At 41.2% G+C, this 13,903-nt stretch overlaps 2 protein-coding genes across 2 annotated transcripts; one reads left to right on the forward strand and one right to left on the reverse strand.

Annotated features, from left to right (window-relative positions):
• Nucleotides 1–2,992: 2,992 nt before the first annotated feature.
• On the reverse strand, nucleotides 2,993–3,434 carry LOC135249341 (histone H2B-like). The gene has a single exon (XM_064324881.1). It carries the CDS (start codon nucleotides 3,412–3,414, stop codon nucleotides 3,040–3,042), a length of 375 nt encoding a protein of 124 aa, XP_064180951.1. The 5' UTR covers nucleotides 3,415–3,434; the 3' UTR covers nucleotides 2,993–3,039.
• An 816-nt stretch (nucleotides 3,435–4,250) lies between these two features.
• LOC135249322 (cytochrome P450 2K3-like) lies at nucleotides 4,251–12,277 on the forward strand. Its single transcript, XM_064324856.1, has 5 exons — nucleotides 4,251–5,109; nucleotides 9,562–9,724; nucleotides 10,219–10,368; nucleotides 11,091–11,251; nucleotides 11,796–12,277. Exons 1-5 carry the CDS (start codon nucleotides 4,918–4,920, stop codon nucleotides 12,039–12,041), a joined length of 912 nt encoding a protein of 303 aa, XP_064180926.1. The 5' UTR covers nucleotides 4,251–4,917; the 3' UTR covers nucleotides 12,042–12,277.
• The last annotated feature ends 1,626 nt before the right edge of the window (nucleotides 12,278–13,903 follow it).

Below are 13,903 nucleotides of genomic sequence, written 5' to 3' on the forward strand. Positions count from 1 at the left end.
CAAAGCGTTTTATTACGAGAGTGAGAAATGCGAAGTGACCCTGTAAGAAACGGTTGTGAATTATGGCTATCATTGTGTGAATTTGTACAGTCTGAAGAGCGTGTACGTTTAGCAGTTTCGGTTTGCTATATATGTAAAACAGTGGCTGTGACAAATGGTGCGGTGGCGTAATTGTAAACGCATCAGAAAAGGTTAAATATGGCAGGGTGTAGCTATGTAGGCTACTCACGGATTTGACGGGCATCCAACGAGCCTTGATTGACAAAAGAATCAGCAAGCCCGTAGAATTAGAGCTGCCTAGGTCGCAACTTGTGTACCCTTCTGTCCTGCTCCGTTGTCTGTTATTTCGTGAAGATGCACTTTTAGTGTTTGTAAGGTTTATAAGGCATTTTGATAGGCTTATCTGCAGGTAGGAATCCTCTTTGCTGTTTTGTTAAGCTAGAACCGGAAAAGTTGATAGTGGAGAATAGGAGCAGACGCATATGTCCCAGCAGGCTTTGCATATGAGAAAATAACAAGTGTGAGATAAATTAGGCGAAATGATGAAATTGCGTAGTTGAAACAACATGTTTTTTTTTTGTTAGCAGAATGGGCATGTAGGTGAAGGTTGACATGATCACAGACTATAGTGCGAAGTAAATGAAGTGACCATGAGCGAGCTTAGTTTCCTTATCAAACGGTACGTATAACAGTCTGTATTTAACATTCGTTGTTGAAGTGGAGGGTTAAATAACGTGTGCAATCTATCGCACGAATGTGTTTTTCTCATGTTCAGTGCTAGTAGTTATACTTATGAGTGAATCATGATTTTAAATGTAATGTTTTAATGCGGAGTTGCAGAACGTACAGACGTAGTAATTGTTTGTAGCCTATGTGGCTAGATAGAGAACAGGGCGAGGTAACATGAATGTAGAAACGTGGCGTTTGCTGATATGAAGGTTTTGTACGGTAGCCAAGTGAAGAAATATAGTTAGTGGAAATGGCAGAGTGGTGAACTGGTGTAACTTTTTAATAAAAGGAATACATTTGCGTCATGAAATGCATATGGGTGGCCGTGAGTGAGTTTTGGTAAAGCAAATGTAAGCGTAAGAAAATGTTAGTGTAAAAGAGGAAATGATCTGCCTGAGGGCGAGTCGGGATTCAAGCTCTCCACCGGAGGTTTACCAGCCCGTGATTTCGTTAGTGCAGCACCATGCCGTAGCTATGCAGTGAGTGAAATATCATTAGCAAACCTGCCGGTGGTTTTAAAAAAGAACACAGGCCAGTAAGCACAGAAGAGCTCCCGTTGAATCCATATGGCTTAGCAATATTGTAGCCGGTTAATAACTGAACGTACAGACGGTAAGTCATAATGCATATGGCTTAGCAATATTGTAGCCGGTTAATAACTGAACGGTGAACGGCGGGTAGATATGGTGCAAAAGCAATAATTGATAAGTAGTAGACAATAATTGGTGAGGGTCGAAGCAGGTTAAGGAAACGTGTTCCTTGCTGGGTTTGAACCTGAGACCCCATGTTCCCAAGACTGTAACCTTGCCCACTAGGCCACAGGCAGACTAGCTGTTTATAATGCGGAGTTGCAGAACATACATACGTAGTAATTGTTTGTAGCCTATGTGACTAAATAGAGAACATGGCGAGGTAACATGAATGTACAAACGTGGCGTTTGCTGATAAGAAGGTTTTGTACGGTAGCCAAGTGAAGAAATATAGTTCGTAGAAATGGCACAGCGGTGAACTGGTGTAACTTTTTAATAAAAGGAATACATTTGCCGTCATGAAATGCATATGGGTGGCCGTGAGTGAGTTTTGGTAAAGGAAATATAACCGTAAGAAAACGTTTGTATAAAAGAGGAAATGGTCTGCCTGAGGGCGAGTCGGGATTCAAGCCTTAAACCGGAGGTTTACCAGTCTGTGACTTCGTTAGTGCAGCACCATGCCATAGCTATGCAATGCGTGAAATATCATTAGCAAACCTGCCGGTGGTTTTAAAGATCACAGGCCAGTAAACACAGATTAGCTCCCGTTGAATCCATATGGCTTAGCAATAGTGTAGCCGGTTAATAACTGAACGATGAACGGCAGGTAGATATGGTGCAAAAGCAATAATTGATAAGTAGTAGACAATAATTTGTGAGGGTCGAAGCAGGTTAAAGAAACATGTCCGTAGCTGGGCTTGAACCTACGAGCCCATGTTCTCAAGACTGTAACCTTGCCCACTAGGCCACAGGCGGACTCGCTATTTAACCTGCAAATGTTTCAGAGTAGAAAGGTATCGGTATTTTGCGTGTGTATGCGCGTTTTTGATTGGGTCGTGTACGTGAAGATTTGGCTGGTGTCAGTGAAATGTCCAATGGGGAGACATGTTGTTAGTGGGAAAGGCGGCAGGAAAAATAAGAATGAGAAGAAGAAAGAGAAGAAGAAGGAGAAAACGCAAAATCCCCTTAGTTTGGGGCTTTATTGTGTGGACATGTGAAGTTGTTTATGAGTTCTGTTTGTTGAAATGGGGTCAGAATGTACAGAATTTAATGTTTTTAAGGGCTGAGTGTCTGTGCTGTTGTGGTTATTTCTGTGGGGAACCCTGAAAAGTGCCAAACTCTCTGTGCTGTATAGGTATGGGGGCATGCCCCCGCCAAGGCGTAACTTGGCGGGATGGCATACCTGCCATCCCAATATACACACACACACATTAGAATATATATTATACAAAGGTTCGGGTGCCTCTCGTCGTATTGCACATAGTGCTGAATCCAAGAGAAAACCGCAGCACAACCTCTGCAGGTCCGAACAACCCGGAAGCACGGCTTTTCAAAGCTCCGTTGGATTCACTCGAGGTTCGGTTACATTGTTACATTGACCTGCATTAAAGCGACTGTCAAATGACGGCGGCACTTTCATAACGTTTTGGACGAACGCATGTACGCACGCACACATCAATAATGGACTGAAGTTCAATTCAATTAAAATGATTTTTGCCTCCCGTGACAGTGTGGGTGGCTCTTAAAAGAGCCTTTGGGTTAAGATCCGTTGCACGTCAGTTTACTTTGAGCTGGTATACTTTGTGACGGCCTTGGTGCCCTCAGACACTGCGTGTTTGGCCAACTCTCCTGGCAACAGAAGGCGCACAGCGGTCTGAATCTCCCTTGAAGTGATGGTAGAACGCTTGTTGTAGTGAGCCAGACGGGAAGATTCACCAGCAATACGCTCAAAAATATCATTAACGAAGGAGTTCATGATACCCATTGCTTTCGAAGAAATGCCAGTATCAGGATGCACTTGCTTCAGGACCTTGTATACGTAGATGGCGTAGCTCTCCTTCCTTGACTTTCTGCGCTTCTTTCCTCCCTTCGCAGCGGTCTTGGTGACCGCTTTCTTAGAGCCCTTCTTGGGCGCGGATTTCGCTGGCTCAGGCATGCTCGCAAATTCAAAAACCAAGTGATACTGGCTCATCCGTTCTCCTTCTATATAAACGGCCCGTATGCAAATATTCAGACCCGGTTTAAGATGACGTCAGACAATTCTCATTGGAGGCCGCTAGTATGCCAGCGTTTGTTGGCTGATTATTCAAATTCTATTGGCTGAATTTCGCGGGCTTCAAAACCATTGAGCAAATTTTAGACAAAGGATTTTTTTTACGTCTCCCGCATTTTTCTCGTAATCGCACAGAGAAGCAGGAATTCCTTGAGCAAATCCGTGGCAATCGGATAGGCTACATTGAGCCAATTACTACCCCACCAAATTTAAAAGTGGCAGCAGAATATACGAGATGCAGCATATGCAAAAAAGGTATACTTATTTGGATTAGCAAACTTTTTGTAATTTGTATTTTTGTCCTAATATTGTAGCTTGTTCTTCCCCCAAGTTTGACTTGGAATAAGTTAGGTCAGAATAATGTTCAGTGCGTGAACTGAACTGTGTTCTTGACTATAAATAGCTGTACAAAATGAGTATTGTACCTTACTGAATCTGTGTTTTGTTGTTGTTACAATGACCACGATATACACTTTTGTACGTTGCTTTGGATAAAAGCGTCTGCTAAATAAATATAATGTAATTCATATGGCAGGTTTTCACTGTTGAAATTGAACACCTTAGGGCATTTACTATTTAAACAATGTAAATTTAGGAATTACTCAATCAAGTAATGCTGCCACGCTGTGAAATATGACCTAATACCCGTTGCCTAATTACACTTCTTGCTTGGGAAATTATCCGCTGAAATGATCAAAATGTATTTCATTGCGTCTGCTCAATGCCAAATGCACTATTTGGAATAGGAAGTTGCGAGCGCGTGATGCATGACAGTGTTTTGCAAGATAATGTTCGCCACAGGATTCATAACTGACAGCATTTAAGCCTGAAGTTTACTGTATATGTTGGCGTGAAAACTTGTTTTGTAGATTTGTGGATTAGCTAGGGGACATTCCACTGCCTTAGCCCAACCCACCACCAGTTTTTAAGGTAAACGGATCACCACTAATTATGATCTGTTCGGTTGCAGTTCGGGAGACAGCTTGTGATTTGTCAGCTTTGGCCCTGCCCACTGGCCTGTGAAACAAGGAAGTTGTGTTTTTTTCCCTTGGCTGAGACTCTGAAGTTCCCCGAAGGACGAGGAGGATCCTTGTTGTTGAGACAGGCGTTATTGCTCTGGAGTGTTGACGCTGTCGATTCTATTTCTCTCCCTCCACCCATCTCTCAAAAATAGGAGAAAACGCAAAGCTCTGCTATTGCTGCTATTAAAATCCCCCTTTCACTCTTTCTTTCTCCCTCGTTCTCTGACAAATTAGAGAAAATACTACCTCTGCTACCACTGCAATTTTGTCTGTTTTGTCTCTTTCTTCCTCTCCCTCTCACATTCGCTCTCGCCCTCCCTGTCCATCTATTTTGTGCTTGGGGCTGATCAGTTCAGAAGGAGCTATGTTGGCGGGGCTTTTACCCCAGATGCCCCCACTTTTGACCCTTCTAGGGGTGGTGCTGGTGCTGTTTCTGCTCTACCTGCTGTCTTCCACCCCTGGGCAGGGAAAAGACCCACCGGGACCCAGACCCCTGCCCCTCCTTGGGAACCTGCTCCACCTGGACCTCAAACGGCTCCACCTGTCTCTCTGTGAGGTAAGGACAAAAAAAAAAGAGATTTATAATGATTATTATTATGAATATTACACTATTACAATTACTACCTCTAAGAATGCTGAGAAAAAAAAGATAATAATAATAATGAAAAAATAAAAAATAACGTCAATAAAAAGATGTAATAATAAAACACATATACTAAAACGAAACTTTCAAAATTGTCTGAAATCTGCAGAAATTTTAAACAGCTCTCTTTACTTCAGTCCACGTTCCAGATTTGGGAGGGTTCCGGGTTTTACTCAGTACAAACTAGCTCAGTAATCCCCAAGCTCCAGGTGTCTAAGAAGGGTAAAGAAATAACTACTTGGTCCGGGTCTGGAAGCAAGCTGTTATTGTGAGCCATGTTTTCAGAAAAGTGTCGGAGAGATTAACCCTCCTGTTCATTTTTCAGGTAAACAAAAAAATCCTAATAAACAATTTAGTGCAATGGTGTTATTCACCTCTCACAGATCATGGTTTCATTAGGATAATTCACTAGTTTTTCATAAAAAATACATGTTCAAACTCTTTTTTCTGTATATTGGAAAAACCTAGATATAAAATACACTAGTTTTATATAACATTTAATTTTAAATTTGTTTTACATTTTTAAACATTTTTTTTTCATGGGGTGATGTTGCTAAATAGAGATGAGACACCTCTTCTTTTCAGGGTCAAATTGACCCGTTCACTTAAAATCAAGCCAAATTAGTCATAAGGATTTTTATTGAAAGTAATCTTTATTTATGCAATGTTTAGAATGTTTAGAGCCAGAAATGAACAAAAATGAACAAGAGATAAGCAATATGAACGAGGCGTGTGTGTGTGTGTGTGCGTGTGTATCTGTGTATCTACACAGCACATGAGGGACAAGTCGTCACGGTATGCTTTGTGCAAATGAATTTTGCACGTCGCACATGTTGTGCTCATCTTGACGTCATGCAGACCTGGCACCTTTTCCACTTCTTTCTTCCCCCAGCAGCAACCTAGAAAGATGAGGGAGATGATTACTATGTCTTTTTGCATATCCCGATTCCCTGACACGCACACATGCACGCATGCGCACACACACACACACACACTCAGGCACTGGTGTACTAGGTGCAGCTCTCTCCTGGATCTCCCTCACTGTGGCTGCAGTGGCTGGGGTCCTTGTGCTGCCTCCGTTGTATATGCGGTACCACGAGTGCCTTCCCCAGCTGCTCGTGGAAGATGCGCCTCTTGTACAGATTTGACACATTCCACTCAGGAAAAATCTCTGTCCAGATGATGAACGCATTGTAGGCCGATACATCAATTATGTTATAAAAGATGCCTAAAGGCCAGCACGCAGTCATTCGCTTGGTGCTGTAGGAACCCATTACTTTGTCCAAGTTGTTCCACCCCCCCCCTTCGGTGGCATTGTAATCTAGGATCATGCTTGGTTTCTGGTCCTCTCTGGTGCTGATTTCGGCATTTTTATGGAGAGTGCTCATGAGACACTAGGGCTGTGGTGTCTGTGAAGACGAACTTGGACAATTGAAGGGCCCTATACTTGATCACCAACAGTTCGGCATATCTGCACTTTCTCGCACTTTACAGGTGAGGTAGGGATAATGGATAATAAGGAGAAAGAGTGTTTGTATGTATGTGTGTATTTGTGTGTGTTAGATTGGGGTGAAATGTGTGTGTGTGTGTGTGTGTGTGTATCGGCATGCATTACTATCTTTGTGAGAACCAAATGTCCCCACAAGGATAGAAGGATGAGGAAAATTACGCAAGGTGGGGACCTTTTGCTGGTCCCCACAGGTTCAAAAGACTGTTTTAGGGTTAGGACTTGGGCATGTATTGGTTGGGGTTAGGGTTAGGGTTAGAGGTTACGAAATGAATGTAAGTCAATGGGAAGTCCTCACAAGTATAGGAATACAAAGATGTAAATGTGTGTCTGTATGTGCGTGTGTGCATGCGGTGTGTGTGTGTGTGTGATTGGGGTGAAATATGGTGGGAGGGAGTAGGAAATACCTTATGTCTCACATCTGCAAAGAAAGAAATGGTCTAAATTTGACACTTCTGACCCCTTTTAGCCTCCACTTTCACTGTCGGGTCAAATAGACCCAAACAGTATCTTTGTGATATAAATATGCAGGGGGGGGTTTGCAAATACATGAAATGAACCATTTTCATTTCAAATGTTGATTACACTAATTAAGGCCAGTAGAAGAAGTTTCATACTGAAAAAATACTTTTAAGTATTTTTCCTTGATTTTCGAACTTTAAAAAGGGTCAATTTGACCCGCAACATAACAGGAGGGTTAAGTTGCTTACTGACAAAAAAACTGTGGCATGTCGATGACATTTAATCTACTGCCATTAAACTGCGTTAAACCTGTTTTAGAAACAGCTTAATTTTGAATGCACTGACCTGTGATAACCGGGGACACATATCTATGGATCAGTTTGCCCTGCCAGTTTTTTTTTCTCCTTATTCATGTACTTGTTTTCCCTTCTCTTTCTCCATTGTCTGAGATTTAGATCTAGTTTCGTCTCACCATGATACTGCATGCTCTTTCTAATGTAAAAAGCAAACAACAAAAAATAAAAACAAATAAAACAATTCTTTACAGTTAGATATATTATTACAGTCCTTAAAACTATTCTTTCTACTGCTAAAAGAGTATGTATGGCTTCCGCAACAGAAACTTACACAAATACATATAAATTACCATTTAAATGACCATGTAAATCTGTTTCAGATAATCAGGCATTTAGTGCTTCAAAATATACCTAAAGAGCTAAAAGGTAGTTTTAGATGTACTTTACAATAAAAAGGTTTGTTAACTCTTCTATTGTTTGTAAATATTGAAGCAAAATAGGCCTGTATTTTGAGTTATGGTGGGGTGAGAACAATTAAAAGAGCACATTGTCCATCTATAAGTTCTATCTTCAAGAATAGAGGACTATATTACCAAAATTGATACTCAAGAAAAGTTACATATTGCACTTTAAAAGGGACACTTCTCCTAAATTAACTCAATTACCATGACAAAATAGTACTTAGAATGTTTTATCTTTTTACTTAACAATATAATTTGAGCTGGGTCCACATTCAAAGCACTCTCTCTCTGTCTCTCTCACACTCAATGACAGAGTTTACATGCATTTTCCGTGCATTTTCCGTGCAAAAAAAAGGCAAAAAAAGTAAGAAAAATGGCTTTAAAGATTCTGTTCTGTTACATTCTAATTCTACTGAGAAGCATGATACAAAAATTTCCTAACTAACTTAGATGCTTGATTAATATATTTTTTATTAGCTAGTTTTATCTGTATTCATTTCTGGACACTGCAGCAGCTTGTGAGACTGCTCCTCTCGTTATAATCATAATCGTCATTAGAATGCAGCCCTCTTTGTCAGCTGTAGCAACTGTAGCCTAACTCTCAGTTTTGCTCACTACATTCACAAAACCTTGAAAATAAACACTTCCCTTTCGTTTTCATGGGAAAAAAATCACCATGTTGTAGTATGGAAATGGAGGTAGATGAATCACTCAAACATTTTAAATGCCCTAATATATATATATTTTAATTAGCGCTGTTTCGGCGATTTGCCAACAATTTGCGGCCGCGACATCTGACGGGCTTCTCCAGGTCATTATTTTAATCAGATCTATTGTACCATTATAACAGTAGGTCTAGATTTAAAAAATAAAAAAAAATAAAAAAACTAGCCTAGCACGTAGCCTACGTAGCTCAGCTGGAACAGGTTCCGCTTCGGCTCAAACAAACACTTTATTTTCAGATAACGTTACATATTTATCATATTTATTTTTTACTTGTCCGATCAGACAACTGCATGAGGCATTCCACTTGCCCGAACAGAGTTAGGATCCGCCAGTTGTCATCACCGAATGATAGTTAACGCCAGTGCTTCAGATGGGCAGGAGCTGTCGGGACTTGTATATGAGTAGCCTACCGACTCTTCTTTTGATTACCAACATTAATACAGTATGTATTTTGAGGAGTAGGTACCGGCACTTATTTGGTCCAATTAAAACACAGGTTAACACTATGGTATTTTTGTAATATTTGAAGCGTCGCTACCTACCTTTTCCTGGTCTTTCGGTGGCTGAAGAAAAAAAAGTGACGCTTTGACAGACCGTGCGACATTCGCGCGCTGCAAGTCTTCCGACCGCTTGAGAAAGGAGCAAGCACGGAGCGCGCGGCCTAGGCTCTTTTTGAAAATAAATATGTGGACGCGACAGTATGGATTTGAAAGCGCATTTAGGCAGAAATATTTTTGAAGTTTAACATTTTTTAATTTATGAATTTAATATATAGGCTGTATACAGTATATATATATATATATATATATATAATTTTTTTCTTCTTTTAAAAAAAAAAATATGGTGTCGCGGTAAGGATTTTGCCGTGGCGTCACGGCAGCACTTCTGCTTAATTTATTTTCTGTCTCTCCAGCTGTCTAAGAAATATGGATCTGTGTTCACCGTACACTTGGGGCCCAAGAAGGTGGTCGTCCTGGCAGGCTACAAGACGGTCAAACAGGCGCTGGTCAACTACGCTGAAGAGTTTGGAGACCGGGAAATTGCACCCGTGTTTACAGATGCTCTTAAAGGGCATGGTATGCAGTCCAGTCCAGTCCTGTCTGTTTGTCGATCAAAGGGCCAATAGTCTGTCTCTGGTCGGATGCTTTCAGACACACTTGAATAGCCCTGAAATGCCCACTAGCAGCCTGCTGTTGCTACAGCTCTGGGGCACTGGCATTTAGCAAATCACAGAATCAGCACTAGGCTACAGCAGTGGGCTATTGGACAGTCAAGGAAAGGCATTCCAGTGGAGGATCAGCTGTTAAAATAAGTAGTTGGGGAACGGTCTGCCACCCGACCGCTCCAGTGCTTTTTAGTGATTATCACAGCATCACTAAAAGCTGGAAGAAACAGTGTTCTAGGTGCTGACCTGTCTTCTACAATTGCATTTGTTTGCACAAATGATTACAGACGGACAGATTCCAAAACTGCAGTTGTCATTTTTTTTGTTTAGCACAAGATACAAAAAATATGTATTAAATTCAGATCTTTCCGTTTATTCCCCTTGTGGCGTTCTGCCCTCTCCCAGGTGTGCTGTTCTCCAACGGAAACTCCTGGAAAGAGATGAGACGCTTCTCCCTCACCAACCTGCGCGACTTCGGAATGGGCAAGAGAGGAAGTGAGGAGAAGATCATCGAGGAATCGCGATACCTCATCGAGGTGTTTGAGAATTTTAAGGGTGAGAGACATTTATTTTTTAATATTCTGTTAACCTCCTACAGTCTGTGCTTATCCCGCTTTCACCCAGCGAGCAGCTCTCTCTAGAACATTAGTTAGAAGGAAATCGCGCTGCTAGGCGGCTGGCCGCCTTAGAGTAACCATAGCAACAGGTTATAACCGTTGATTAACAAAACCAGTAGCTGAGGTTAGATATGCGGATAAAAATCGTTTTTATCCAGCGAATGTCTTAGTTGCAACACGTCACATCTAGCTACTTTTTGTGGTCAGTGCTACAGTATTTATCAAGTTCGAAAATTTTAAGGTAGTGTATAGCGATGCGTAGGATTGGGGTGAATGACCATGTGAATGACTTGTATGAATAATCGTTAAAAGAGTGAACACCTGGTCTATAAAACTAAACCATTTGTGGAAAATAAAGTGTTCTGAGTCAAAGCAAATGGTTACAAGCAAAGTCTGCAGTGTTTAAAATTAAGGGAAATATATAGTGCAACTTAAAATGCATGTTTTCAGTCTTAACTGATGCCGGTATTGGTTGTAACAAGAAGCAGCATGAAAACAGTGACACAGAGTTTAGAATCCACTGTCCAAGAGCTTACCTGTGTGCAATTATTTTTAAGTTTGTTGGAGAGGTTGTGGAGTTAATTTGGAGGAATGTTTTTTTATCCCATAAAAAAGGGGGGTAGAAAAAAATGGTTTTATTTATTCTTTTTTGGTCTTTAGGCAAGCCATTCAACACCAGTCAGCCAGTCAATTACTCCGTCTCCAACATAATCTGCGCCATCATGTATGGCTGCCGCTTTGACTACGCTGACCCCGCCTTTCAAAAAATGGTCGACGAGGCAAATGAAAATATTCAACTTCTTGGTTCAGCTGAAATACGGGTAACTGGTACTGTTGAGCAAGTACTGTTTAGCACAATTCTGTATGAAGTTAGAAATTTTAAGCTCCGTAATTCTTCCTGAGCAAGAAGTAAAGTAATGTCGGGTCAACCTAGTGTCATAGTTAAGAGAGGCTTCAGCTAGTCATTGTTAGGCTGCGCTGGCAAGACATTATAAGCTCTAGCCAGGGTTCAGAACCTTTAAGAACCTTTTACTGGCAGCTCATCTGTGTTTAGTTCTGTTATTATCCAGGAGTTAAACATGATTTCAGGATGAATGCTGAATAATTCTGGAATTCTCTGTTGCAACTGGAAGTCTGTTTTAAAAGCTGGAATTTTGTGTTGCACATTGTTTATTCTTTTAACTGGTATACGACCCAGGTCTGCCCTCATATGGACGGCAGGTGACAGAGAGGTGACTCCAGGGATGCAATTGGCGATTTCTCAAATTAGGGAAACAGAGGGTGGGTGAGAGTTCTTTAAAAATGGTTAAAGTGTTTTGTGTTTCTGTTCCTGAGTTGTTTTGAATTTTGGGCTGGTTACTGCAGTTGTACAACATGTTCCCCTGGCTGCGCTGGTGCTGTGGCTGGTGGCTGGTAAATCGGACCCAGATTTTGAAGAACTTCGAAAAGAACATTGATGAGATTACGGGGTTGGTGAAGGGACTGAAGAACACACTCAACTCCCAGGACCTCAGGGGATTTGTGGACTCCTTCCTGGTTCGGCAGCAGGAGGTATGGAGAGGGAGAACCGGACCGGGGACTCAACTGAACCATACTCTGCGTCGTTCTTAACCACAAGCCTTCATTGCATTACAGCAGATTCACTCAGCAGAGAGCACTTATCCAGAGTCATTTACACAGTTATCGCATTCAGAATTTGTGATTGAGAAAAGTCAAAATCTACTGTTGCAGCGGTAACTTAAAATATATTCTTTATATAAGCGTTTGTGTGTGTGCGCGCGCACGCGGGTGTGTCAGGAATATATCCATGACGAGCTCTGCAATTCAAATGGCCTGTGGTGGTAAAACTATTATGAGGATTAGCATGTTGTCTTGACTCAGCTTATACAATTTCTTAATAAATGCTAAAATACACATACACGCACACACACAACAACAAAAAAAAAAAAGCAAATGAAAATTATCACAATTTGGTGGATGTTTGTTGAACATGTAAATATAAATATTGAAAGAGATGATGATACTGAATTTTCAGCTTGTTGCCGCTTCTAAAACGTTATGTATGTGGGAAATATTCTATCCTATTAGCTGCTGACCAGCAACGTGATTTTGCTCAAGCAATCAAACTTGCCGTTAATAATAGCCGGCGTTAGTGGGGGCTGTTTATTCATCTCTCTTTAAAATGTTGCATAGATTAAATTACATGTTAATGAAATTACCTACCGCGTCCGCTTCCAAACAACCAGGACAATCAACGATATTTTTCTTTGCGTGCCTGTCTATATCCTACTCCTACTACTCCTCCTGAGTTTTTTTCCTTCGGATTTTGGTTGTTTGAGCGAGTAACTGGCTAGAGGGAACCAGAGACTGTAAAAAATAGGAGGGAACACATTGGACTGGAGAAACGAAAAATGGACTGGGTTCTCGTAGTTATTTGTAAAACTTCCGGTCAAAATTATTTATTTATTTACCAAAGGTGGGTGGACGCCGCCCAATTTAACCCCTGGCTACAACCCAGATAATAAGCGTCTGCGGGCTCGATCTACACCGATTCTGTCCCGAAGTCAGCACTGCCATTCTGGAATCAGCACAGATGACCGGCGTGAAGATTCTAGCAAAAAGATAACATTAGTCATCCAGCTAACAGCTATCAAAGACAATACAGTATGTAGCAGCGGCTACCAACCGAGGAGCTAGCTGTGTGTAGGAATTTTCTGCGTGTGGTTTGTCGACAGTAGGGTAGCCATACAGCAGGGCTCAAGCAATATCTTTGGGATATCACAGTCTTCGGTATTGGCGCCAATGGGACAATTTCTCAGTCCCGATGTGTTAGATGGATTTCGCCAAGATATTAGTATCTACTTTAAAGAAGGAGCACATTTGTGTTGATGGCACCATTTTCACAATTGAAGCTATGTGAAACCAGAAGAGGCGATGCACTGGATTTGTTTACGTCCATTGGGTGATCGTTCTACGTGAAATAGGGTTTCAAAAATAGCCATAGATTCGGCATCTCTGATAAAGGGATGAGAAGGGAGTTCTGCAATCGAGGAGCCTAGCAGGTAAAACAATCTCGGATGTTAGGCTGCATTTCATGGCGGGAAGTAAAATGACTGTGTAGCATATAGTGGTAAGAGAACTGGGCTTGTAACTCTGAGGATGTATGTAAGGACTAAGTTGTGTAAGTCGCTCTGGATAAGAATGTCTGCCAAATGCCTGATGTGTAAGTGCAGAAATGACTGTTTAAAAGCTGAAACGAAATGTTATGACGGTGTCTGAATTTAAATTTGAGGGTAGCCTTTTTTCAATATATTTATTGAATAGTTTTTCAGAGTATTGTTGGCCAGTTCAAGTTTTTCTGTGTTTGCAAAAGCCTGCTAGGCATTCTGAGAAGTGACAAACAAATATTTAACATATTTCATAAATTGCTTGCAACGAATGCATTATTTATTTAATTGTTCATGTTCTGCACC

The sequence above is a fragment of the Anguilla rostrata genome, chromosome 2 (assembly GCF_018555375.3).
Source record: "Anguilla rostrata isolate EN2019 chromosome 2, ASM1855537v3, whole genome shotgun sequence".
NCBI lineage: Eukaryota > Metazoa > Chordata > Actinopteri > Anguilliformes > Anguillidae > Anguilla > Anguilla rostrata.